The sequence below is a fragment of the Leptinotarsa decemlineata genome, unplaced genomic scaffold (genome assembly GCF_025532065.1).
Source record: "Leptinotarsa decemlineata unplaced genomic scaffold, Ldec_3_MD MMD2_tig00078422_RagTag_RagTag, whole genome shotgun sequence".
NCBI classification, from domain to species: Eukaryota; Metazoa; Arthropoda; class Insecta; order Coleoptera; family Chrysomelidae; genus Leptinotarsa; species Leptinotarsa decemlineata.
Window position 1 is genome coordinate 15,164,053 of NW_027412747.1, and position 26,231 is coordinate 15,190,283.

At 35.5% G+C, this 26,231-nt stretch overlaps 1 protein-coding gene across 1 annotated transcript in view; it reads left to right on the forward strand.

Moving 5' to 3' along the window:
* The window catches only part of side-II (sidestep II transmembrane protein), a gene marked incomplete at its 5' end in the record, with an annotated part of 375,227 nt that overhangs the window by 153,575 nt on the left and 195,421 nt on the right, over window positions 1-26,231 (forward strand). The window contains one exon of the mRNA XM_074186335.1: window positions 20,615-20,929. Coding sequence (XP_074042436.1) covers window positions 20,615-20,929 — 315 coding nt within the window. The remainder of the gene's footprint in view (window positions 1-20,614; window positions 20,930-26,231) is intronic.

Here is a 26,231-nt window from a genome sequence, read left to right on the forward strand (position 1 = left end):
TGAATTTAGCAACTTCAGGGTATGTTTGGGAGCAGAGCTCCATACATAAAAACAATACTCCATAGAAGGTCAAAAAACTTAAGCGGAAATGTCTGACCTGACATCATTATATCCGGTTCGGAAACATTCATCTTCTTGGAGAAAACCAATACCTGGGTTTTTGTGGCATTGAATTGAACCTGGTTATTTTCACCCCAATTCGAAATCACTTCTAGACCCTCATTAAGATATGCTACCTCTTACTGCCGATGAAGATGTGCCTCCGTAACCGATGTCCTGGAATCCAAATGGAAAGACGACACAAGTGAGTTGACGTCAGCAAAGCAATATATTGGATTCTTGTTCTTTATCATTATGTTTTTGATAAATGATAAAAAGAGGGTTGGGGACAATATGGATACCTGGGTAATACCAGCGTTGATGGTGAAATTATTCGAGAGATATCCATCGACGGCCACTTGCAGGGAACGTTCTTTCTCCTCATAAATATCGCAGTAAAACGAAAACATTGTTATGAGGTTCCATTCAAATGATACACACGCAGCTAGATGGTCATAGAATAACAGACAACGTGATATATTCATTGAAGAAACTCTTTGCTAATGAAATGTATTCAACAGCATCAATGTTTATTGAATCAATATAAAAATAATAATCACATCTTGCGACTGAAATTTATAAATGGCAACGTTGCGTACATATAAATGTTTGTGGGGCGAAAGAAAGAACGACATATTATATTTGTGGTGAGAGAGAGAGAGAGATGAATATTGGCCCATCAGCTGAGCGCGGTTAGGTTAGCATTCATTGAATAATAGGTAGAATAGATATTGTTTTTCTTCAATCTGTGATTATGATTTAGTTATAGAGAAGGAAAGGAAAGGAAATATTAAGAGCAGATAGTTGTTGGTTCACAGATGGATCAAAAACACCGTCCGGTTCTGGTGCAGGTGTTTTCAGTCGCAGACACAGGACAGAGTTATCTACCTGCATAGGAACTTATGCGACTGTATTTCAAGCGGAAATTTACGCTATTGAATTGTGTGCGGAAAGATTGGATAAATCCAACCTCACTCAAAAGTCAATGAAAATATTCTCGGACAGTCAAGTGGCGTTGGAAGCACATGGTTCCTACCAAGTAACGTCTAAATTGGTAGCAAACTGCCAAAAAAGACTCTCCTCGATAGGAAGACTAAATAGATTATCTCTGGTCTGGATTCCTGGCCATACTGGCCTGGAAGGCAATGAAGCTGCTGACTTTCTTGTAAAGGAGTGTGCTGCAAGCGGCTTTATTGGACCAGAACCTGTCATTGGCATCACTTTGGGCTTTGCCAAACAAACACTGAAACCTGGATGGCAAGAAGAGTTATAGACTTCTGGCAGAATTTTCCGGGATACGCTCACTTCAAGGCGTTCATTCACCCTTCGAAGCTTGATTCTAAACGGTTGTTTGACTACAGTAGGGATGGACTACGATGTCTTAGAGGCCTTCTTACAGGTCACTATCATGCAGAGACTTGGACTGTCGGAAGACAGTGTGTGTCGCCTCTGTCTGGAAAATGATGAAACAGCTTAGCATATACTTTTGCCTGCCCCGCTGGGGACCGAATCAAGTTCTTTGAGTTCGGCAGATCCATACTCTCACCATCTGACCTGAAAGAACACTCACCATACAAACTAATCAGCTTCATTGAGAAGCCGGGTTTATTTGGCCGAGTGTGAATAGGTGTGAGCCACATAAACCCTTATGGGTTGCAGTGGAGGGTCGAATAGACCCACTCACTTTAGACCTACCTACCTATAGAAATTTAGGTCTGTTTCAACAGTGATGACAGTTTTGGAATTTCTGTTTCAAAAACTCCGGTGATCACGAGGTAATATTAAATTTTTCTACATTTCTATCTATACTGTTTCCGAAGCAATCTGAACGAGAAGAAAACTTTTTGTCAATGTTAACTTGTAGATTATAACAAACCAATCAATCGTAATTCTATTCAATGTTTCACAGATCTAGGATATTCCTCAACAGTCTGAAGCAGTACTCTGAATGAATCACAAGATGGCTGACACCATCAGTCATTTCACAGTGAGATCAACAACTACTCTTCTTTTTCATGTTCAGTCATAGATTTGCTTTTCATAGTTATCAACGTGAAGTGAGAAGTGAAGTTTAACCAGAGGCACTTACTTACAGTCATATTGTACTTATAATCGGTGTCCTCTTTGTATATGCTTGAAGGGACTGTTGAAACAGGTGGTAACGTTACTTGGGTTCTAATCTGAAATCGATTCTATGTGTCAAAGATCAAATTTTGAAATAGTGTTCTCTGTGCCTTGCTTCAACTGAAAAGCACGTAGTGGAGATTTAATCAAAACGTTTGAGAATAATCTAACAGAATAAATTCTAGCATTTACTGATACTGATTTGTAAGCGAATTATATGAAATCATATTTTGAATTTTGTTTGAAGGTGGTCGACAATGTTTCGTGGTGTATTTCATCAGTCGGACTTCCATTGTCTGATATAATATAAATTGATTTGAAATCCCTTAAAAAAAATTAAAAAGATTAATCGAAAATAACAATTTCATTGAACAAAAAAACTGAAATTACAAAGAAATAACATACAAGCAACAACCAAAAAAATTAAAAATTGAAACATTATTAAAAGTTGAAAATCTGTCGATTCTGGCGAGCGGGCTGGCCATTCTGCTGGACTTCGACGGCCAATTCAACGACCGGGAAATTTAGTATCCAAATAGTTTCTTACTTGTCTGGAGTAATGTGGTGGTGCTCCATCTTGTTGAAATACAATATCCATATCGAATTCATTAGGATTCGCTTCGACGATTTACGTGACGAGAGAGAGCCAACAGTAGTTTTCAACATATTCAAATACAATTCCCCTGTTGAATTTTGATCGATAAATAGAGGTCGTACAATATGGTTTCCCAATATTCTTTCCCAAACGTTAATTTTTTCCGTATATTGGGAATGTGTTTTTCGGAAAACGTGAGGGATGGTGTCACTTCAATAACGGCAATTTTGTCTGTAAACAATGTCGTTTGAAAAAAATGTACATTCGTCACTAAAACAAATATTATGGAGATAGGTATGATGCCTTGCAATGGTTTCCGTCATGATTTCGCAGAATTCTGTTCTTCGATCAGGGTCATCTTAAATTAATTGGTGTACCATTTTAATTTCATTTGGATGATACATATTCCTCTTCAAAAGTATCCACACAGTAGAAGGAGACACCTCACAAACATTCGCGACGGAATAAGTAGACTGTTCAGGATTTACTACCATCTCTTCCATTTGTCTTTCAGACGAAAATCAGCTGAAAGGGTAAGGGAGCTGGGCTCCAACCTGAATGAACTGAAGACGCTTGGTTGGTACTACCATCTCACCAATTGTTTGCACTTGCTGTTCTTCCGGAATGGACGGATGACCTGGGGGCTTTTTGTTATATACACTACCGGTAGTTGTGAATTTGGATACAAGTTCCCTCAACTATTTTCTGAAGATAGGACGATTCGAAAAACGTTCATTGAAAATCCTTTTGGTCTCGTGAAAATTACGCGTCGCACCGTAAATGAAAATCACTTAAATTTTTTTCCCAATGGACGAGATTGTTGAAGTGGTACCTTTCTACTTGTAAAACCGAAAACTAAATGAGAATATTCTAACTGAACAATGATGTTCCTTGCCGTACTGACATTTTTCGTCGTTTTTATAAACAAAAATTAACTCAACAAACTTTATCGTGTTGTTGAAATTGCCATATTGCAGAAAAAAAGGAATATTTCTAGAAATATCGATATTAATGTATTTATCTTCAGGAAATTATCTAATGTTTCGCCATTTTGTAGTAAGTGAAGATATCGACTTCATATTCTATGGTTGTGAGGTATTCTTCAGGAGCTTCAAAATGGTGTTTCACAAGACCTCCTTTCTATAATTTTTTCCCAGATGGCGCCCAGTCGCCATCTTGGAAGTTTCATATGTCAGTTTCACTTCAAAATAAAGTATTCATGCATTCATTTCATTATCCCAAATTTCAATTTTTTGAGTTGACCCGTTCAAAAAATAAAAGTGGGGGGACATTAAAGAAATGCACTGTATACCTTGTTGAAATAATATTTTATTTATTGGATTTACCTGACTAGTACATAAGGACACATTGTAAATTCAATTGAAGACTTGTAGATAAGGCAATATTGTGAAATTAATTTTATATAGCTTATAATATTCAAGATCAATTCAAGATCAGTAGATGAGGCAATATTGTGAGATTAATTTAAGACACTAGAGACGCAGGTATCTATGGTATAAAAAAGGATAGCTTCGTAAGTTTGATTAGTTTGATCTTCCTCTTGAAAATGATCACTTGGTGATCGAAACACGTGTCGAGGTGTTAAAAATAACGGTTTGGTGTTGGGAAACATCTTCAGTAATATGAATTACTTCACCAAAGGTTCCAAACAGTACATCACAAGTACAAGTATAACTAACTATTGTTTTCATTCTCCATATATATACAGTGTCACCGATAAAGTCCGCATCAAATGGGAAACTTTTTTATTTATTGTTTTATGTGAAATTTGATTTTGGCAGTAGATTTTGCTTAAGAAATGATGTCAAATGGCGTCTACAAAATAGGTCACGTGATTTCCTTAACCTGTCAAAATTGACATTTAAAAAAAGAAACATCGAAAAATGACATTATTCTTCAAAATATCCAAAAATATCAAAGGATAAAAACATTTTCTTTTGTAAATTTATACCCACACACCAAGTTTCAAACCCATAATAAGTATTTTATATTTTCACTATTTTTCCGCATTCCTGCTTTTTCTACTTATCAAAATTTAAGCACACCTGTACTAAATCATTTATTTTAACTGAACTCGTCACCGAATTTCTTTTTTTGTAATATAATAATATTTTAAGAGTCTCTTTGATGTTAAAAACAAATTTTGAAAAATAAAAGTTGTCAAACTTGATGCAAAGTTCATCTAGTTTCAACGCGGCTTTCCAAACTATACAGTACTTGAGTTTTTTAATGAGCAAATGGCCTCACAATATGAATGTTTTTATCCTTTGATATTTTTGGACATTTTGAAAAATAATATCATTTTTCGATTTTTTTTAAATGTCAATTTTGACAGGTTAAGGAAATCACGTGACCTATTTTGTAGACGCCATTTGACATCATTTCTTAAGCAAAATCTACTACCAAAATCAAATTTCACATAAAACGATAAATAAAAAAGTTTCCCATTTGATGCGGACTTTATCGGTGACATTGTATAACATATATTACAATTATTGACTTATCATATGTACATGAAGTGCCGAAAATGTTTATTAAAATCATTATTATCATTATTAACTAAAAAAATAGTAAGAAACGATAAAATGATAGTTTTGGAACGATCTGCAATTTCACTAGCATTCAGCGTCTGATCGTCCTGAACTATAGATCAAGCACCAGACACTTTACAACCAAGTCACAATGCCATTTGGTTACGGCCACATTACATATGGAGTGGCAATCGTTCCGTCCTACTTAGATATGTGAGTGGGTTGAACGTGGTGCGGGAACAAAACTGGCTGATCAATGAAAACGGGAAACGGAGAGGGTTAATGCATGTTATACCATACCAAGGCTGATCCTCCGACAAATTGCCCGCTCAATTTGCCATTCTTGCTGCATTTTTATTCAATGGAGAATGGAGAGTTTGAATGATACGACAATTTGGGGGATGAAGTCGGAATTTTCGTAATGGCTTTGAGTTATCGGATGTAACGGCGAGCTTGGAATTTTTTATTCGGTCCGGAAGGTCGTGTGAGGATGAGTTTTATTGCGGGGGATTTCAAACAGCAATTGTGGAATCCGCTGTAAGTGAAAAACTGTATCGAATTTTGGCGCACGTGGAAATGGAACCGCCAGCGGATACTTGGTCAACATTTCCTGATATTTGTGGAATTGACTAGTATGAAAAATCCTTGTTTGATACTATTTATTTTTTAGAAATCCATTTCGAATAGAGGACAAAGAAAATTACACGATAGAATAGAGCAACAATATAAGCTAGACGTGTTTTCAATCGCTCTTCGATAAATTCAAGTTTCTCTTATTAATATTTATCAAAAATTAGTGAATATTGGATCTCCATTAGTTCGTAGTGTGAAGAATCCATCAGTGCAGTTCAAGTAAATATTATTCATTCCTCTTACGTGCAGTTGAAATTATAAAGTTCATCGAAATGTCAAGCAAATGTGTAAAATGCACAAAAACATTAGGTGAGAAATCACCAGGCATTCAATGTGGTTTTTGTACTCGAGTATTTCATACCAGATGTTTGGGTTTTTCTAGAGAGCAAAGTGCTTTATTTAGCGATACTCCAGGAATTATTTATAAATGCGAAGAATGCATAGGCGGAGGTACGGAAAAAACTGAAGGTACTAATTGTGGAAGTTGTCTAAAACTCTCCCAAGCTATTAAGGAGTTATCTGAACTTGTGAAAAGCCTGCAACAGGAGGTGATGCAATTGAAAATGAATAAAAACCAGGATATTACAGAAGTTATAATAAACGAAGTATCTGAACGACAGCGCAGAGAAAAAAATCTAATTATATACAAACTTGATGGGGATGATCAAGACACCGATCTGAACAAAACTATTAAAATCATCAAGACCATAGCACCAACTGTAGGCACCAGTGATATTACTACGTATCGAATTGGCCGAAGGAATGGGGTCAACCCTCCACCTTTGAAAGTAACGCTCAATAGTAAAGAAGATGTAATTACCATTCTGAAAAATAAGCGTAAATTGAAAGATCTCAAAATAAACATTCAAATCAGCACAGACAAAACAAAACTTCAAAGAGATTACCTGAAAAAGATATTGCAGGAATTGAACGAACGCAAGCAAAAGGGAAATGAAGATATATATATTAGATACATAAATGGTACTCCCACCATCGCCTCCTCAAAAAACTATTAGACTTCAAAATTGGTCAAATAAACATTCGTTCCTTAAATAATTGTTTTGATATATTCAAAGACATTATACTTGAATATGAGTTTGCAATTGTTGGTGTGACAGAATCATGGCTCAACCCAGAATTCCCAGATAAGTTTGTTTCAATTCCTCAATTCAACTTGGTACGGCTAGATCGCAACAGTAGAGGCGGAGGTGTTTGTATTTATCTAAAGTCCTCTCTCAAATATAAAGTGTATCACTCAGGCATCACTGCTAATGGCTTGGAACAGTTGTGGATCATCGTTCACTTAAATGAATATAAAATTGCTTTCGGAACTGTATATCGTCCACCAGGAACAAGTGTTGATTTATGTCTCAATGATTTATGTGAAATGTTAGAACAAATCTACTTAGAAACGACAGTTATAATTTTAGTGGGTGATATTAATATTAATCTCCTGAATCCAAATTCTAACGATACTCAATCGTTCATTAATTTGCTTTCTGTTTTTGATTTGTGTCAAATTGTAGAGAATCCCACTCGTATTACAAATACATCTGAAAGCCTCATAGATGTCATCTGTATAAATAAGGAATTACTGGTAAGAAGTTTTAATACTTTTGATATGAATGGTATTACAGACCACTTAATGGTCAGCTGTGTAACCAGCTTTCAACATGAACAATTACCTACTGATTCAATATACTTCAGAAGTTACAAAAACTTCGATTTCACTAATTTTCATAACGACGCTGCGAACATGCCATGGGGCAATATTGTTGATTTACAAAACATGAACTCTAAAGTAAACTTTTTAAATGATTGTATGATACATTTATTTGATAAACATGCTCCTATCCGCAGGTTGAATTGTAAAAAGAAATTTCTGCCTTACGTCACATACAACCTCAAGCTCATGATGCAAACCAGGGATAAAGCTCATAAAACATATTTAACTTTGAGAACACCGGCTTCAAGGAAGTATTATGTAACCCTACGGAATTACGTTAATGACGCTCTGAAACGTGAAAAAACAGCATATATGCAATATATTTTAAACAAAAATAAAAAAAACTCTAAAGCAATTTGGAAAAATTTGTCATATTGGGGTGTGAATACAAAGAGTTCTTCACAAATCAACAGACTACCGCAAGAACTGCGTAATCCAGAAGAAATCAATAACTTTTTTCTTAATGTCACTGGAAATTCTACAATTAACAGTGATACTTTATTATTCTATAGTAATGACAGATTCAATGTCAATGCAAGTTTCTCGTTTATGGAAATATCCAATAAGGATATCTTTGAAGCTATCAATAAAATAAAATCAAATGCTTTCGGTATCGATAATATCAATATTAAAATGATTTCATTCATTATTCCACATTGCATAGATGAAGTAAAACATATTTTTAATGAGTCTCTGAGGCAAGGCATTTTTCCTGATCTTTGGAAAATTGCTAATATTTTACCCACTTCCAAAATACCTACACCCACCTGTTTCAACGAGTTACGTCCAATAAGTATTTTACCAGCATTCTCAAAAATTTTTGAAAAAATAATAACACAACAAATCAAAGTATATTTGGATACAGCTAACATACTTCCAGAAGTGCAATCTGGATTCCGACAGAAACACGGTACCAACACTGCTCTGTTGAAGGTTATCAATGATATCACTACTTCTCGGGACAAATCGATGGTTTCATTTTTAGTTATGCTTGATCAAAGCAAAGCATTCGATCTGGTAAACTTCAAACTATTGCTGAGTAAACTAAAATACATTGGGTTTGAATGCAGTTCTTTAGATTGGGTGAGAAGCTATCTCACAGGAAGGGCTCAACGGGTTATACTGGATAATGGTTAATTATGCTCATCTCTTCAGGAAACTTCTTCTGGTGTACCACAAGGTAGCATTCTAGGTCCATTATTGTTCTCTCTTTTCATTTTCGACTTTCCTGCCACGTTATCCCAGTGCGACGTACATTTATATGCTGATGATTTTCAATTATATCTGTCAAGTCAATCTAATAATATTTACCATGCTATCACCAGGATGAACTTGGATTTAGAAAATACATTTCTATTTTCCAAAAATCATGGCCTTCGAATTAATCCAAATAAAACAGTAGCCCTATGTTTGGGATCTGATCTACAAAGAAATGAAGTTGAAACAAATTTTCATCTTTTTCTTGACAACGAACCGATTGACTGGGTGAGTTCAGCAAAAAATTTAGGGGTATATATTGATAACAATCTCTCGTTCAACGAGCACGTTAAACACATTTACAAAACTTGTTTTTTCAAACTGAAATCCTTATACAAGTTTAAGTTCCAGCTTTCTCAAGAAACAAAACTGAAATTAGTTCAATCATTGATTTATCCCCATATTGAATATTGCAGCTCAGTGTATTACAACTTCTTACCAGACTATAATAAACACAAACTACAACGTATACAAAATGCTTGTATGAGATTTGTGTGCTGCATAAACTACCGTAATCATGTAACTCCATATTTATTGAAATTAGATCAGCTGAATATTGAGTTTAGAATTCGTTATCTCATATCTGTATTCTTATATAAACTATTGGAAAGCAAAACTCCTAATTACTTGTTCAGATTACTTAGTAAGCGATCTGATAATCATTCTATCAATTTAAGAAAAGATACATTTACCATTCCATATCATGTTACCACCAAATTTGAGGGATGTTTTTCTTACTTTGCACCAAAGTATCTAAATAATTTATTACCGTATATGCATTTGTCTATATATCAATTCAAAAGTACTTTGAAAATTAATTTCTTAGATGTTCAAAAACGATTGTAATCTTTTATGTTATCTTTATAATCTCATAATAGTTTTTTTTATATTATTTTTGTGTCTATTGTAATTGTTATTGTTATAGGTAGTCTTTCTTACTGTATGCTTATTTTTTTCCTAATTATGGGATGGGTGGAAGATAGCCTCCGGCTAACCCTTTTCCCTTTGTGTATAAAACCTGTTTTTGCACAATAAACATTATTATTATTATTATTATTTTGTCCGATTTCATTATTAATTTAATCTATTGCATTATCTGCCATAAAAGTTTACAAGTTCAAATTTCAAGTTCAAATGTTCAGTGAGAAGGTAATCAATTTTTCATCGACCTTTTTTGGGTATTTGTTACCTTCCACAATCTGAAAAATATGAAAATTAGAATGGAGAACTTTATACAAGTGTAGAAGGGCAAACTTTTAAGTTTACCACAATAAGTTACTGCGTAAAAATTAAAGTATTTTTCACAAAGAAATATCTTCTATTTATCAGTAACTTTCAAAACTTCTTTGACATCTTTTTAAATATTTCAAAACTTCTTTGACATCTGTCGAAGAAGTAAAGAAATAAGATATCAAAAAAGGAATAACTGCGAATATATTTGAATTTTTTATCCATTTCTGAAGACGCAGGCAGATTTTGGCCTCCGAAACGTAAAAGATAAGTATTATTTCTTAATATTTTTTTGATAGGCAAAATTGTTAAATACGACAAGTTATTGATAAATAGAAGATATTTCTTTGTGAAAAATACTTTGATTTTTACCCAGTAACTTATCGGGGTAAACTTAAAAGTTTGCCCTTCTACACTTGTATTCTAATTTTTATATTTTTCAGATTGTGGAAGGTAACGAATAACCAAAAAAGGTCGATGAAAAACTGATTTTTTCCTCCACAAAAATGACTTTCGTTGAATAAAGGTAACCAAGTTTTTGAAATGTCATCTCGTTGCCGGTGACCGGAGGCGTACCACAGGGAGCTGTTTATGGACTAGGTTTCTTTCACTTGTATTTCATTTGTATGAGCATTTCAGAATTTTTACGAAAGAAGCCATTTCCAACGACACCACAAGTCCAATTGAGAAATTGGTTCTATGTAATTTCATCACGAATGTTTTCTTGTCAACAACGTTCCATAGCAAAAATTTCAAACGTTAGTCTGTTGGTTAGCGTGGGTGATTTATTCTAACAGTTTACTCTATCGCTATTTTTGGTTCGATTCCGACTGTGAAACATGTTGAAAAGTAAGAGCTCGTCAATTCTTTGCTCGCACAAGTATTTACTTTTGAAGGTTGCAGCTTATAGATAGAAAACTATTTGTTCAAATCCTATTGCTTCAAAAATGCGTATTCCATATTCATTTTCTAGAAATACGTTTCCGTGTTCAAAGTTTCACTAGAGTCTCGAATTGAATACTTCACTTTTCCACTTTCTTTCAGCTTCTGAGTTTCGAATGAATTTTATTCATCTTCCTGAATTTTTCTGAAAATTGTGTTGTAAAGGAATATTTCAAAATCGTAGTAAAAAGCAGGCATCATTTAAGAATCTACCCTTCACTTAATTAATATTTTAAAGGGTGATTTATCTTCATAATTAATGATTCTTGAATTAATATTTAATTACCAGAAACGGTTTGCTTTGAAACCAGCCTTATATTTATCTGTTCCGAATAACACTGAATAGACTTTCGAATGAAGTTGATAAATTGTTTACCGCAAGCTTCTGGCATTAATCATCATTAAAACAATGATTTTTGGAAAACTTCTCCGATATTTGAATTTATGTTATCCTTTCAGGAAAGCGTATTTTAGATGATGAGATTCACGAAGTAATGAATTTTACATTTTGAAGATGAAAGAGAAGTAGGGTCGAAAGTCACAGGGAAAACGCATTCTCAGAATGTTTTTGAAATAACAAAATAAACCGATGTTTCGAGTCGTACAGTTTGAGGAAGTTATAAGACTACGAGGTGTTTCCTAAGTACGGTACGAAACTTCAGAGGGTGATTCGTGAAGTCGTTTCAAGAAAAAAAGTTTCTATAGACATATGTCAGGATTTGATTCGTTTCTGAGATACAGGGCTTTGAAATAAAAAAAAGAGATATATAAAATTTCATAAATATCCTTACACCGCTTTGGTTGGAATTTGCTACTGTTATTTGAAGTAATGAAGCGCTTATCCATTCCAAACTTGATTGGAATTATAAGGTTCAGTGGCGTCTCAGTGGGTACCACAGTACAACAATATTGAGGGAAAAAAACGCCACTGACTTTTTTTGTTTTTTTTTCTGTTTTTTTCAACTTTTTAGTCGCCAATAAATTAAAAACAAAAGTGAATAATGAACAATTTCTACTTCAACGTGGATAAAATACTCGACTGCAATCGACTTGCAATCATTTATCGTCTGACACGTTCAAAAATATCTGGAGTATTCCTCCTGACAATTGTCAATTATTCTATTCCTCGAATCATTCACATTGGCCAAATTACGAATATGCAGTTTGTTAGTACCTCATCCACTAGATGGAGTGACATTTGGTGATGTTCGCTCCAACTCCGGAAGAGGAATGAAATTCTCTGAAAGAATTCCGATTTTTAATTATGGAATATCATTGACTTTAGGTCGATGATGGTCACTATCTTGCACTGACGAATGGCTAATGAGCCTGAAACCGGTCTGCAAGTGTGCCCGTTCCAAAATTGAAGGTCAACTCTTTCAGTTGTATTGCCAATTGCATATACGGAAATTTTCTGTGAAGAGTCCTGCACTGATGCCTGTCGGATATAATCCAACGCCTTTCGTGGTATTATCCAGGGGAGTAGTTGTTTTATGATAGGCGTCGGTCTATTCAACCTACTGTGTAGGAATATCGGGACTAGCTTGAACTTTTGAAGTTCATTGCTTTAGATTTGTTTATTGCCAGTCTTCAAACATAGCCCACTGACTAATAAGAAAGTTTTTCTTCTTCATTCAGAGAAATTGGCCAAATTACGGATATGCAGTTGGTTAGTACCTCGTCCACTAGATGGAGTGACATTTGGTGATGTTCGCTCCAACTTCGGAAAAGGAATGAAATACTCCGATCTTTAATTATGAAATATTATTGACTTTAGGCCGATGATGGTCACTATCTTGCACTGACGAGTGACTAATGAGCCCGAAACCGGTGTGCAAGGGTGCCTGTTCCAAAATTGAAGGTCGACTCTTTCAGTTGTATTGCCAATTGCATATGCAGGAAATTTTCTGTTTTTTCTTTCTCAAAATGTTCACCAAAGCTTTGTCAATAAGAGTTTTTCTTTGGAAAATAAAGCATATTTATTATTATTATTTTCAGAGTAAACTTCAGTTCCGGATGAAAACTCTAAAAAGGGTCTAATATTTCTGATTCTAAATTATTTTTTGGAATGAAAGAGAAAACATCTTCAACATTTGAATTGAAGGGGTTATATTTTTAGGAGTGATTAATTTTTCCGGAAAGAAAGCTTTCTACTACTCCATCAGATGGAGTAGTAGAAAGCCAAAAACTTTCTTTCCCAAAAAATCTTCAACATATTTTTCGGAAAATGGCAATTGAAATAACAACGTTCCAACGTACTTTATAATTATGCGATGACAAAGTCTGCACAAATGGTTGAAAAAATCCATTGTAACAGAAGCGATTTGAGGCAATACAGAATTCAATTTGTTTGTTATAGTGTTTTCATTTCTCATATATATCTAACACATCTGATCATTTTCGAATCCAGTTTCAGTTTCAACATGAAAACATTCTTTTATCATTACTCCTCACAACATCAAAAAATGACAGCAGTTATAAATTTTGTGGCAGGTATTTCAATGACAATATAAAGAAATTAATAAACTCGGCTAATAACTCAACACATTATTCACTAGTTTTGTACTAACTTTGCCGGGTCAGTTAGTTATGTATGAAGCAGTGAAGTTTATCATCAGTTTTTTTTCAGTTCAATGAATGACAATGAAAAATGCTCCCGAACAGTAAATAAATACCTCACACATTGAAAAGCCTTTAAATATTTGATGAGGCGGATTTAGGCTCCTATTTATCTGGATATTCACTTCAGTGGAAGGCTCCATGAAATATTAACTTGCTTGCATTTCCATGGGAATGAATAAGAGAAGTGAATAAATTCAACGCTTCCCTGAAAAGAAACGCTTTATGAAAGTTATTACCCGCATTATTCTTAATTGTATCTGTGAAAACATTTCATAACCCCGGAATGCCGACGTCATTTCATTTCATACTCGTAGTTTGCATTGAATCATTTGAAGTTGGGAATTAATTGGATGATACTCAACATGAATATGAGAGTAAGGTGTTCCAAAATACTTTCTATTATAATTCATTGAAATTTCGGTATAAAATTGGAGAAATGTTAAATGTGAAATAATAACAATTTTAATTTCTACCAAATATCAGAATGAAGTGTTAGTAGGGGATCATTATCTTTTGTAAATAAGGGTTGATACCACTTTGTTCCAAATATTACCATTCCAATAGAAAAAATTAAATAAAAAGTACGATGAGAAAAACAGTGATAAATATGATAAAAAACAAACTAATTATCTTATTAGTGAATGGGATATGCTTGAAGACTGGCAGTAAACAAATCTAAAGCAAATGGAACTTCAAACGTTCAAGCCAGTCTCTATATACCTACACAGTCAGGCGTCATTGACTTTAGGTCGATGATGGTCACTATCTTGCACTGATGAGTGGCTAATAAGCCCGAAACCGGTCTGCAAGTGTGCCCGTTCCATAATTGAAGGTCGACTCTTTCAGTTGTATTGCCAATTGCATATGCAGGACATTTTCTGTGAAGATTCCTGCACTGACGCCTGTCTGATATAATCCAACGCCCTTCGTGGTATTAGCCAGGGGAGTAGTTGTTTTCTGATAGGCGTCAGTCCATTAAACCTACTGTGTAGATATATAGAGACTGGCTTGAACGTTTGAAGTTCCATTTGCTTTAGATTTGTTTACTGCCAGTCTTCAAGCATAGCCCATTGACTAATAAGAAAGTTTTTATTCCTTATTTAGAGGAATCGGGCAAATTACGGATGTGCAGTTGGTTAGTACCTCGTCCACTAGATGGAGTGACATTTTTGATGTTCGCTCCAACTTCGGAAGAGGAATGAAATACTCTGAAAGAATTCCGATTTTCAATTGTGGAATATCATTGACTTTAGGTCGATGATGGTCACTATCTTGCACTGATGAGTGGCTAATAAGCCCGAAACCGGTCTGCAAGTGTGCCCGTTCCATAATTGAAGGTCGACTCTTTCAGTTGTATTGCCAATTGCATATGCAGGACATTTTCTGTGAAGATTCCTGCACTGACGCCTGTCTGATATAATCCAACGCCCTTCGTGGTATTAGCCAGGGGAGTAGTTGTTTTCTGATAGGCGTCAGTCCATTAAACCTACTGTGTAGATATATAGAGACTGGCTTGAACGTTTGAAGTTCCATTTGCTTTAGATTTACAAACTAATTACTTGGAATGAAGCACTTACCTCAGAGAAGCAGACTGGAATTCAATTGTGATAGAATATAATGTGAAGAGAGAACTACAATGGTTTCATCATATTTCGAATAAAATCCCTAATGTAGATATGTTTCAATAAATTTTATGAAACATTCAGTACGATTGACAGAGGTAATCGAAGAATCAATTAATTAAATGAATTACAAAGTTGAGATTAGAACACGAAAGTTTCAATAATATTTCCGAAAAATCATGAAGTAAATTGGAAGCATTAATTGAAAAAGAAGTGCAGAAATACATATAATGTATAAAAACATACTGTTTTTAATTAGAATCAACCAATTTAAATAATTTCAGATATGAAAATCAGTTTATCACTGAAGACGAAACAGCTGAAATATGCGCAAAATTTTTCTCCACTGTCCATATGATTTGACAAGTGATGATCCTGAATCAGTTAACAATATTTTTCAACTTCAGTTAGTTACCACAGATCATTATAATGAAGTAATTGAAAACCCTAAACCCAGTAATGCTGCAGGATAAAGGTTATTTTCATATTACCACCAAGTTTTTCAAGTCTCAGAATGTGAATCGTAGCTGAAAGCATCATTTACTGATTTCCATAAATCATTTGGAATGGTGAATATTCTCTTAGAGAGAAGGAATTTGAAATGAATAAAAATAAATTGATAGTCAGAGAGTCACATATGTGAAACCCTCGTTTCACATATATGAGTAAAAATGCGATATACATCACTCTGCAGACGGCATGCAGTTGAATTTCTCTTTTCCGCCCCGTGATTCTACATCTGCTCAGCCATTTATGACATTTTTACAGCCCATAAGCTCAAGCCCAATTCTAATGAATCTGTGATAATGATCTTTAGACTTGAGAAAAACAGAGAGCCCACCAACTCCACTTTTCAAGTCCGCATCAAAAATGAAATACTTTCCTCTGGGATCCAGAACTTCGCTTCACTAAACATGTCTGATATCTGACATGTTTAGTGCTCAATACGAACTTGAAACTTGGACTATGCGAGTCACTAATCATGTCATCAATGTTTCATTGCGATGGTATTTATGGACCTGCTTTAAGAAAATCTGATGCTCTTCGACCACAGCATGATTAGAATAGCTGTCTTCGTTTCTCGTTTGGTATCTGAAAATATGACCATATTTCCTCAGCCATGTGAGAATGAAGACAGTTTAAAGTTGAGGAACTTAGGATATTGCATCTACACACCAACACACATGGAATTTTGATATCTCGCCTGATTACTTACTGCAGAAGCTTAGAACCTTCTCAACAATCGTGCTGCCGAAGTCACGGAAGTCATTCTATCATCCATGGATGCATATATTCCTTCTTCAATGAAACAACCTTCTAACGGCTAACCTTGGTTCAAAAAAAAATGCGAGCAAGCTGTCGCCTCCAAAAATCTCGCCTACCGGCAGTGGCGCAAAAATCCTAGTGCCGAAAATCGAACTAGGTTTTTTAATGCACGCAACAGCTTCAAACTTAGGTCGACTGAAAGCAAAGAACTCCACAATCAGAGAATTAGGAATGAACTGCTTGCCAATACCAATGGGTCTGACCCCTTCTGATCGGTAGCTGAAGCAGTCATTCAGAACTGTACAAAATCCACGATTCCACCACTAACATAAGCGGATTTGGTTCAATTGCAACAACAGACAAAGAAAAAGCAAATCTACTAGCTGTACAATTTGCGTCCCACTCCTCAGTCGATTTTCTGGGAAAGGCACAACCCACTATTCCCACACTGGAATTCACAATACCGAAAATTACTTTTCGACAGCGTTTAGTCGGGCAAATTTTGAAACAGCTCAGTATCAATGAGGCGTGTGGCCCCGATTAAGTGCTCGTCATCATACTTGAAAAGTGCGCAAATGAATTCGCACCAGAATTTTGCAGACTTTCCAACCTGTCTTACAAAAAAGAGGTTTCTCCATCAACGCTGGTATTCACCAGGGATCCATTTCTTCTCCAATCGTCTTTTTATTATATATCAACGACTCATTGGAAAAAAAAACAGAATCCAATATACTGCTTTGCTGAAGACAGCACATTCATCTCATTTCATTTGGATTTCATGACTTTGGATACGGAGGCACATTTTCAGTGACAGCAGGAGATTGCATATCTTAATGAGGTTCTAGAAGTGATTTCGAATGGGGGTGGAATTGATTAGGTTCAATTCTATGCCACAAAAACTGAGGCATCTGTTTTTTCCAAGAAGATAAATGTCTCCGAACCGGATATGATTATGTCAGTAATTATGTAAGTTTGTTGAGAGTTAAACTGGTCACCAATATGTTTCGGCACAACCATGTCGCTGGAATTGAAAAGGTTGATTCTCAAAAGCTTGGAACACTGTTCCTAACCAGAAAACTGTACATACCTCAGCAACTTTTGATGCTTCATAAAGCTCAGATAATACCTTCTTTGGAGTATTGTTCTGTTGCTGGATTCCATCCAGAAAAGAGCGATCCTCCTGATTGGAGACGCGAACATCACGTACAACTTTGATAGCCTGGAACATCGGAGAAGGGTTGGCGAATTGTCTCTCTTCTGTAGATACTTTCACGGAAAGTGTTCAAGTGATCTGGCACATTTGATTCCACCAAGAGCGGTAAATATCAGAAATACGCGACGGACTGTGGCTGCTCATCGTTCTAAGTTTCAACTCAGTACACCTTGAACTTCACTGTTGAGGAACTGCGTTTTTTTGGAATAAACTTCCTGAGAACGGTTTTCCAAATGGATTTAATCTCTAGCGATTCAAATCCAATGTGAATCGCTACTTTCACACAGGCACCGTTCTGTGTGCGCCTTGAGGATTTTTCTGTAGTGCTTGTGTTTTGTCCTTGGAAAAGAAATAAAAAATGAAGATGGTTAAAAGTTAAGAAACTTAAGATACTGCCTCTACTCACCACCACACATGAAGTTTTGATATCACGTCAACCTGATTACTTATTGAAGAAGCTTAAAATCTTCTCAACAATTGTACATCTTCACTCGCTGTGTCTTGTATAATGCACTCAAACATTTTGATCAAATATTCTGTAAGTTTCGATCTTACACAATTAAAAACTTCAAAAAAAGACTGAAGACTTACTCAACTATCTAGTCTTTTGTCCGTTCCCGACCTTGGCAAAGCAAAAAAGACTGTTATTGTTATTTGATTTTTGTTTTTTTCAGGTTTAGTTGGAAAGCAGCCATGGCTGTCAAAATTTGTTTCCTTTCCATTCATTTTGTATGTTTCAATTGTACATTTGATGGTGAATAAAGACGCATTATTATTATTATTATTATAATCATGATAATCCCTCAGTGTACCTTGATTCATATAGAGGTAAAATGAACATTAACCCATTAGTGCATAAGGTTATGAATTTTTGAAAACGCTAGTTTTTTCAGTGGATATCGTATGTTGGGAGAAAATCAAACAACTTTTGTAGAAACATTTTTTCAATAATTTTTCTATTTGAAAAAATAGAGTGTTTGATTTATCGAACGTCATGCTAGCAGATCAATACAGGTAAATGAAATCAACAAAACTAATATCCATCTCCACGGAGTATGATACTTCAGGAAACACTTTTTCGGGTCAAGAGCATTTCACGCAAATCAATTTTGCGTTTTTTCCACAGAGAGCACATCTTTCCTGTGGCAGATGGTTGATTTTATCAAACCTGACATTGGCAAATGGTGCTGGAGCGATTCGCTTTCTTTTTGATGCTTGTCCGTGAGTCTTCAAGAGATTCAGAGCCTAATATCTACTGAATTTCAGCAGAGCAGGCATTTCATGGGAGGGGTAAATTTTACGCAATAGCAGCCAGGCATTGACAACCCATACATCAAATGAGTATGAAAATATTGGTCAACACCATTTTCGCTGCCTCATTCTTGTTCTATAATTCGCTACTAACTCATCCAATTTATCCACTCCTCACATGCTTTTATTATAATTATCGAATATTTTGGGTGGAGGCACGGATATATTCGATTTGCTTTCCCTGGAGTAGCAAGTGGCACTCTAGATTTCACAAGACTCGAAACTCGCGGCCGCAGTGACAACTTTATTGTCCTTCCATTGAAAGACAATTACTTTCTCACTGCTTGAAAAGGAATATTCACTTCGTTTTTTCTTACACATGTCTTTTTGTTGCTTTCTGAGTGGGCAATGGGAAAACTTTGCTACATACTTCTTCTGATGGCTTTTTTCGTTGCACTTTTGTTATATGTTGAAAATGTTTACTTCATTGGTCCAAACTACTTTTTTCTTCTTTGAAGTGGAAGGTGCGTTATCCTACGTTGGTCTATCTGCTTCAACATTCGGAAATAACTTTGCCAAAGGTATATCATCATCTGAATTATAATCTGCAACATTAAAATCTCTAAGATTGGAGGGTCTAGGTGGAACAAACTCACTTTTCACCTGTAGCATAGCTGGTCCCAGGTGAGAAATATATCCTTCATGATCATCATCTGATAGATCACCATCAAAATCAGTATCTTCGCCGTCTTGAGGTGGTGTAATGTATATATCGCCAGTCTCTGTGCCGCTATGTTCCAACATTTAAATCAGTTAGGCAAGCGATAATCTGTGACGAAACAGACGTACAATAAGTAAACATGGTGCATATTGTTCGATAAAACGAACATGGAATGTAAAGACTGATATCAAGAAAAATAAAGATAGATGGGAGTTATCTGTGATACTAGTTGATGGTATGTAAGTTCATGTGAGGGGATTTACATTACTCTTCACATATTTGTCATTAATAATATGGATATTGTATAATAACTCACCAGCCGCAGAGAGTTGAGTGCAATTCTGTATACACCGCTATACAAACAAGAAAACTAACACGTTTACACTTCTCACCACTCAAATGACTGAACCGACTGTTAATCCTATATATGTTAACAACTTTTTCGCAGGAAATAATTGAAAATATGCGCAGACGTTCTCTTCGCCGACGTGAATGTGCATGTTCGATAAAACGAACAATATGCATTAATGGGTTAAAATAATATTCTTTTTGGTGAACAAGAATGTGCAGGTATTCTCCCCCTGAATTTTTGTTTCCTAATCAACTTATTTACTACACTTTGAAAGATACTCACTGCTCTCAGCTACGTCCTATTTTCTTTCTTTCGTAACAAGCCTATAGATAAGAAAGTGTATTTCCATCATTTATGATGACTCTACTCTCAACAAAGCCCACGCGCTGATTCCATCTTTCTGTTCCAGTTCCCCCCGAGCAACCCACGATCCTTGACAAATGGGGCAGACAGATGAATGGAACGGTCGGACCCCACGAGGAAGGGGACGACATCACGATGACCTGCAGGACTGTAGGGGGTCACCCTCAACCCATCGTGAGGTGGCTAGTGAATGGCCTCGTCGTGGATGATCAGTACGAACATAATGCCGGCGACGTCATCGAAAATAGATTGGTTTGGCCCTCAGTGAGCAGGAAGGATCTAGACGCTTTGTTTACCTGCCAGGCCGTCAATACGAAGCAGACCGAGCCGAAGGAAGCCATAGTGGTATTGGATTTAATATGTGAGTACATACTCGACACTGATACAATGGGTTTTGATTCCGGGATGGTCTAGATACAGTGTGGATGTACGAAACAAAACATCACGGTTGGAAAAAGTGCACATAAACCGGCAGCATGTTTAGTGCTTCCTATAAAAGTAAATATAGATGAAAAAACTGAAAAGCACGCTTTTAAAGAACATCGAACTGAAAAGTTAAAAATATTTTTGATAAAAATAAGCTTGAAACAATAACGATCGAAAAATACTAGTATATCATTGTGAAAAAAGCGTAGGTGCTTTGTGCCATATTTTTGTATATCTAGCGCCCACGCTTTTTTCACAATAATACCAGTACTTTTCGATCGTTATTGTTTCAAGCTAATTTTGAAAAAAAATATTTTTAAATATTCAGTTCCATGTTCTTTAAAATCATGTTTTCTAGTTATTTTTAAACTATATCAATTTTTAACTTTTCAGTTTGATATTCTTTGAAAGCGTGTTTTTTTTTACTATATAGTTTTTTTAAACTATATTAATTTTCAACTTTTTAGTTCGATGTTCTTCAAAAGCGTGTTTTCTAGTTTTTTTAAACTACATATATTTTTTACTTTTCAGTTTCATATGATATAAAAATGTGTTTTTTAGTTTTCCAGGCTATATTTATTTTTCAAATCAACCTTTTGATTTGATATGTAATGTCAAGCACCTTAATTCTAATTTTTCTATTTTTTGAAATATTTGAGTAACTGCATTTTTTAGGTGTACATTTTACGATAACGTTTTCATTGTTGAAATCCATTCTGGTTTGCTTTCAAATAATCGAATTAGATTTTAAAATGTATTTATCGTTTTGTTCAAAACTTTTTCCTGTATTAAATCACGGGTAAATGAAAATATTTAAATATCTAAATATTTCATCTATTGTACAAAATTTCGCACACTTATAATTCTCAAAATCCATTTTTCATTTCGATTTTCTTTTGAACAACCTATCAAGGAGGTTAGGTACAGCACCATCTGCCCGCGAATAGACCAAGAAATAACAAGGAGGTTACATACAGCGCCATCTTCCCGCGAATAGATCAAGCAATGATAATGTCGCTAATTCTATCAATACAGATCCCGAGCTTGGGAGTTACAAGCAAACAAACATACATACATACATGCATACATACAGGTGAAGCTAATATAAAGCGTGTAATAAAAACAGTAATGTGAGTCGCAGCGCCCGTCGACGAAAGGGAAAATTTCCTTCCGAATGAAATAGGGGTATTGTTGGTTTCCATACATCACTGGTTCAGTTTTCAATGATCTGCAATCGAAAAAAATGATTCGAAACTTTCCTCAACTCATTTCAGTAGTTGTTCAAAATGTTTTGGTTGGTTTTCGGTTTTACCGTGGACATCTTCGGTTATAATCTCCAACCGTTACAACTGCAGCTACAGCAGTCATCTTCAGTGTCAGAAAATGTTTATACCATTCATTTTCTGACAAATAATGAATTATGTTCGCAAAATCATTTGTGACCACCGGTTTGGATACTTATTATCCAGTGGCTCTCGAATCAATATATTATATAAAGAACATCAGTTGAATATTCATTTTGATTTTCCTGAATTACTTCATCAATTGATGAACTGATACCTTTTTGCGGCATATACAGATACAGAGATTTGGTATATGTTAAATCACATGGAAAAGAAAGGTGCTGGATAACTACCTCTCCATCATTGAACAAAAAAAGTTTGGAAACTTTCAATGGAAGAAAGTAATTTAAAATAAAATTCCTACAAAGATATGTAGATCATGCGTAAGAGTTACTTTTAGACACAAACTGGAAGAAAAAGTCCTCTGGAAATAACTACTTTCGTATAAATATTGAATTCGACAAAAAAAGTACTTTCGAAACAACTCTTAATGAACATTGCATTACACAAGGAATAATTTCTATTCAGGTTTCACTCCAAACATTCATTATGTTATCGAATGAGATATCATTCACAGTACTGCTACGCCATCTATTATTATAAATGCAAGAGTCACTCAATTAACACACACTCATCTCTGTTCATCTGTACTGGTGAGTCCTAGGAAGCTGAAATTTTGTATATAGATGATTCTCAGGTCTCGAATGTGCACTAAGGAAGTATTTTCGAATACTTCAACTGGGGCTCCCCCCGTGGGGATGAAAGGGACGCGTTTGCATATTAAAATTACCTTTTCACCAGTGTTTCTTCATACCGCTATATTTTCGAAAGCTGAAATTTTGTTTATAGGTTCTTTTCGTGTTGTGAATGTGCAATAAAAAAGTATTTTCAAAAACTGCAACTGGTGAACTTGTCACGGCGGAAAAAGAGCGTTTATAAAATAAAGTTACCTTTTCATCACTCTTTCTCCACACCGGTATATTTTCAGAGGCTGATATTTTACATGTAGGTGCTTTTTATATCGTAGATGTGCAATAGCAGAAGATTTTGAAATATTTCAACTAGGACATCAGCCGCGGGGGAAAACGCGTCCATAAACAATTTTATTATTTCATCACTCTTTCATTACTGTGGGTGAATTTATATTTAGTGCCAGCATTGCACCCGAGCGGAGCCAGGACAGGTCGCTTGTATGCTTAATTAAAGACATAAAATGTAACTAACATATGATTCTGTCATCCTCAATGGTGAACATCGGTGTTTTGGAATAGGACACTTGTCTTATTGCCTCTTCAGCACCAATCTAGGTAACATCACATGTCATGTCATGGATCAGTTGAATCACGATAGCAGTGCACATTCGCTTATTTGACAGAATCCAAGCCATAGTGATCTTATTCATATTGTGTAGCAATCTTGTGAATAATATCTGATTCACTTCCATAACGAATGTTTGTAATACAAACGGAATAAGAGAAAATGGTAGTTTCTAAAAAGTTTTCTTTCTAGTTTGTATCTGGAAGTAACTTTTAGCCATGTTCTGAACATATTCGTGAAGAATATATTCTGAAATGAATTGTTTTATTTCTTCCTATGGAAGTTTCTTACATTCAATTCATGTTCAGTCACCTTCATTCATATGTGCGATAAACAAAGCGATAAACAATTATAACGGAATCGTAATTTTCTTTTTGAAATTTCAATAATTTCATTTGCAGATTCTTTGAAGCAATCTAAACCTGATGATAACTCAAAAACGGTTGACCGATTTCAGAAAAAAACCTTATCGATAGAGGATTCAGAGATATTCCAATCAAGGTAGAGAAGGGGGTGTGACTTTAATGCCAAAGTTGGGATAATTTTCTGTGAATCTGAAAATGATACAAAAATATCCTTGATCGAATCAATCCGAATTGTGATACAATTCGAACATACAGAATCAAATATAGATACCAGAGGAAACATGTTTGTAAATATTTATACACATAACCACTACTCACATGAAACCAAATATGCATGCTGATATGTGTACAGTGCGTCCATAAATAAATTATTTTTCTAATTTTCGAAACGGTCCGATTCCGTATGACTTTCAAAAATAATAAATGAATATACATCTTTCTCATTCAATTCAATTTACTGAGTTCAAAGATGAAATGAAAGTATAAAAACTGGACAGTTCGACATTTTCCTGAGGAAAATTTTGTTTTCGAATTTGTTTTTTTTTTTTTTTTTTTTTTTTTTTTTTTTTTTTTTTTTTTTTACGAATATCTTCGGAAATGATTGAAACTTCCTAAATTCCAAAACGTCAGTGAAATGAGTTTTATGAGCAGATTTTCCATGATTCCTCCTTATTTTGGACACAGAGTACATGAGATGCTTGATGAATAGTCTCGACGTGCATGAACATAATGCCAGCGATGTCATCGGAAATAGATTGGTTTGGTCCTCAATGGACATAATCGTAAAGAATTTGGATGCTTTGTTTACTTGCCAGGTCCTCAATACAAAGCTGACTGAGCCGAAAGAAGCTATGATAGTATTCAATTTAATACGTGAATACACGCTCGACGGTGATACAATGGACTGTATTTCTGATTTCTGACGTTTATTGGTTTTCACTTCCTTGAAATCAAAAGACTTTCAGAAAGGAATCAAATGGGAAGGTTAAATTTCTAAGTTTGCATTTGAATAAAATCCGCAAAAAGATTCATCCAATTTATCAGGTACACTTTTTGACATATGGAATGAATAGTGGAATTGGAACCGTTGGAATATGATGAATTTAGAAAATCACTTTCCCAAATATCAGAACCGAAACACGCTTTTCATCATGTGAGAGTCCACATAGGAAAATCAAAAATCGTGGGAGATGCGAAGTGGATTCAACTAGAACAGGGGTCTCCAAACTTTGAAGCCTTTGGGCCATAATGATTTTTTCAGTCTGTTCCAAGGGCCAATTTCTGCCCTTAACTATATTTCTAGACTAGGATAGTCGCAAAGTGCGTGACCTAAGCAAACTCACGCTTTTTTTTTTTTTTTTTTTTTTTTTTTTTTTTTTTTTTTGCATTCCAATTATCATTTTGTATTGTGACACTTAACGACATCTAGTGGCGAGTAGTGGTACTATGTACAATCTTTTTCAGCTACCCGCTAGGTGGCATTAGGCATAATTAAATATTTGGAATTACCGTGTTGGTTCGAGAAAGTTCTGGTTCTAGCTAGTGTATTTCGATCACCTCGAGATGGCAGTAATAATCGCATATAAAAAGGCTGGCGGCGCAACTGCGAGTTAGTCTACATGGATTCGATTGCTGAACTTTGTGAAGAGCAGACGTGTCGTAGCGACCTAGTGTGTTTACGCAAATTTTCGTAGTGAATGTTCAGCCGTGCTGCAGTGTTTCTGGCTCGGCGTAGTTTGGTGCGTTGTGTTATTTTGAGTGAGCGAAAACGTCTCTGGTGAGTACGCTTGAATATTTCATTTCCGATTCTCTCCTGGTGCTCATCGGTTACTGGAAGTTGTTCAATACTTGTCAAGTCGTAGCAGTATGGAGGAACTGCTTGACAGCCTGATGGCCAGGGACAGGGGTGAAGTAATTACCCTTATGGGTCTATTACTTGACCGCCTGGGCCTGAGTCCAGCAGAGCTGTTAAGAGGCAGCCCTGGGGCGGTAGCCCGGACGCCCTCTGTCCCCCCACCAGGGGTCAGAGAGCTTCTCGAGCGCCCGCCACAGAACACCTCCCTCGAAGGTGCTACTGCGATCACTACTCAAAACAGAGTAGACACGGCTCAGACGAAGCCGCAAGAACCGGCGCAAAAGAAGCGTCGCCTACCGGAGGAGTTTCCTTCCCTTCCTCCAAAGCCGGCTCCTCCTAGTGCTGCAGAAAGCACTG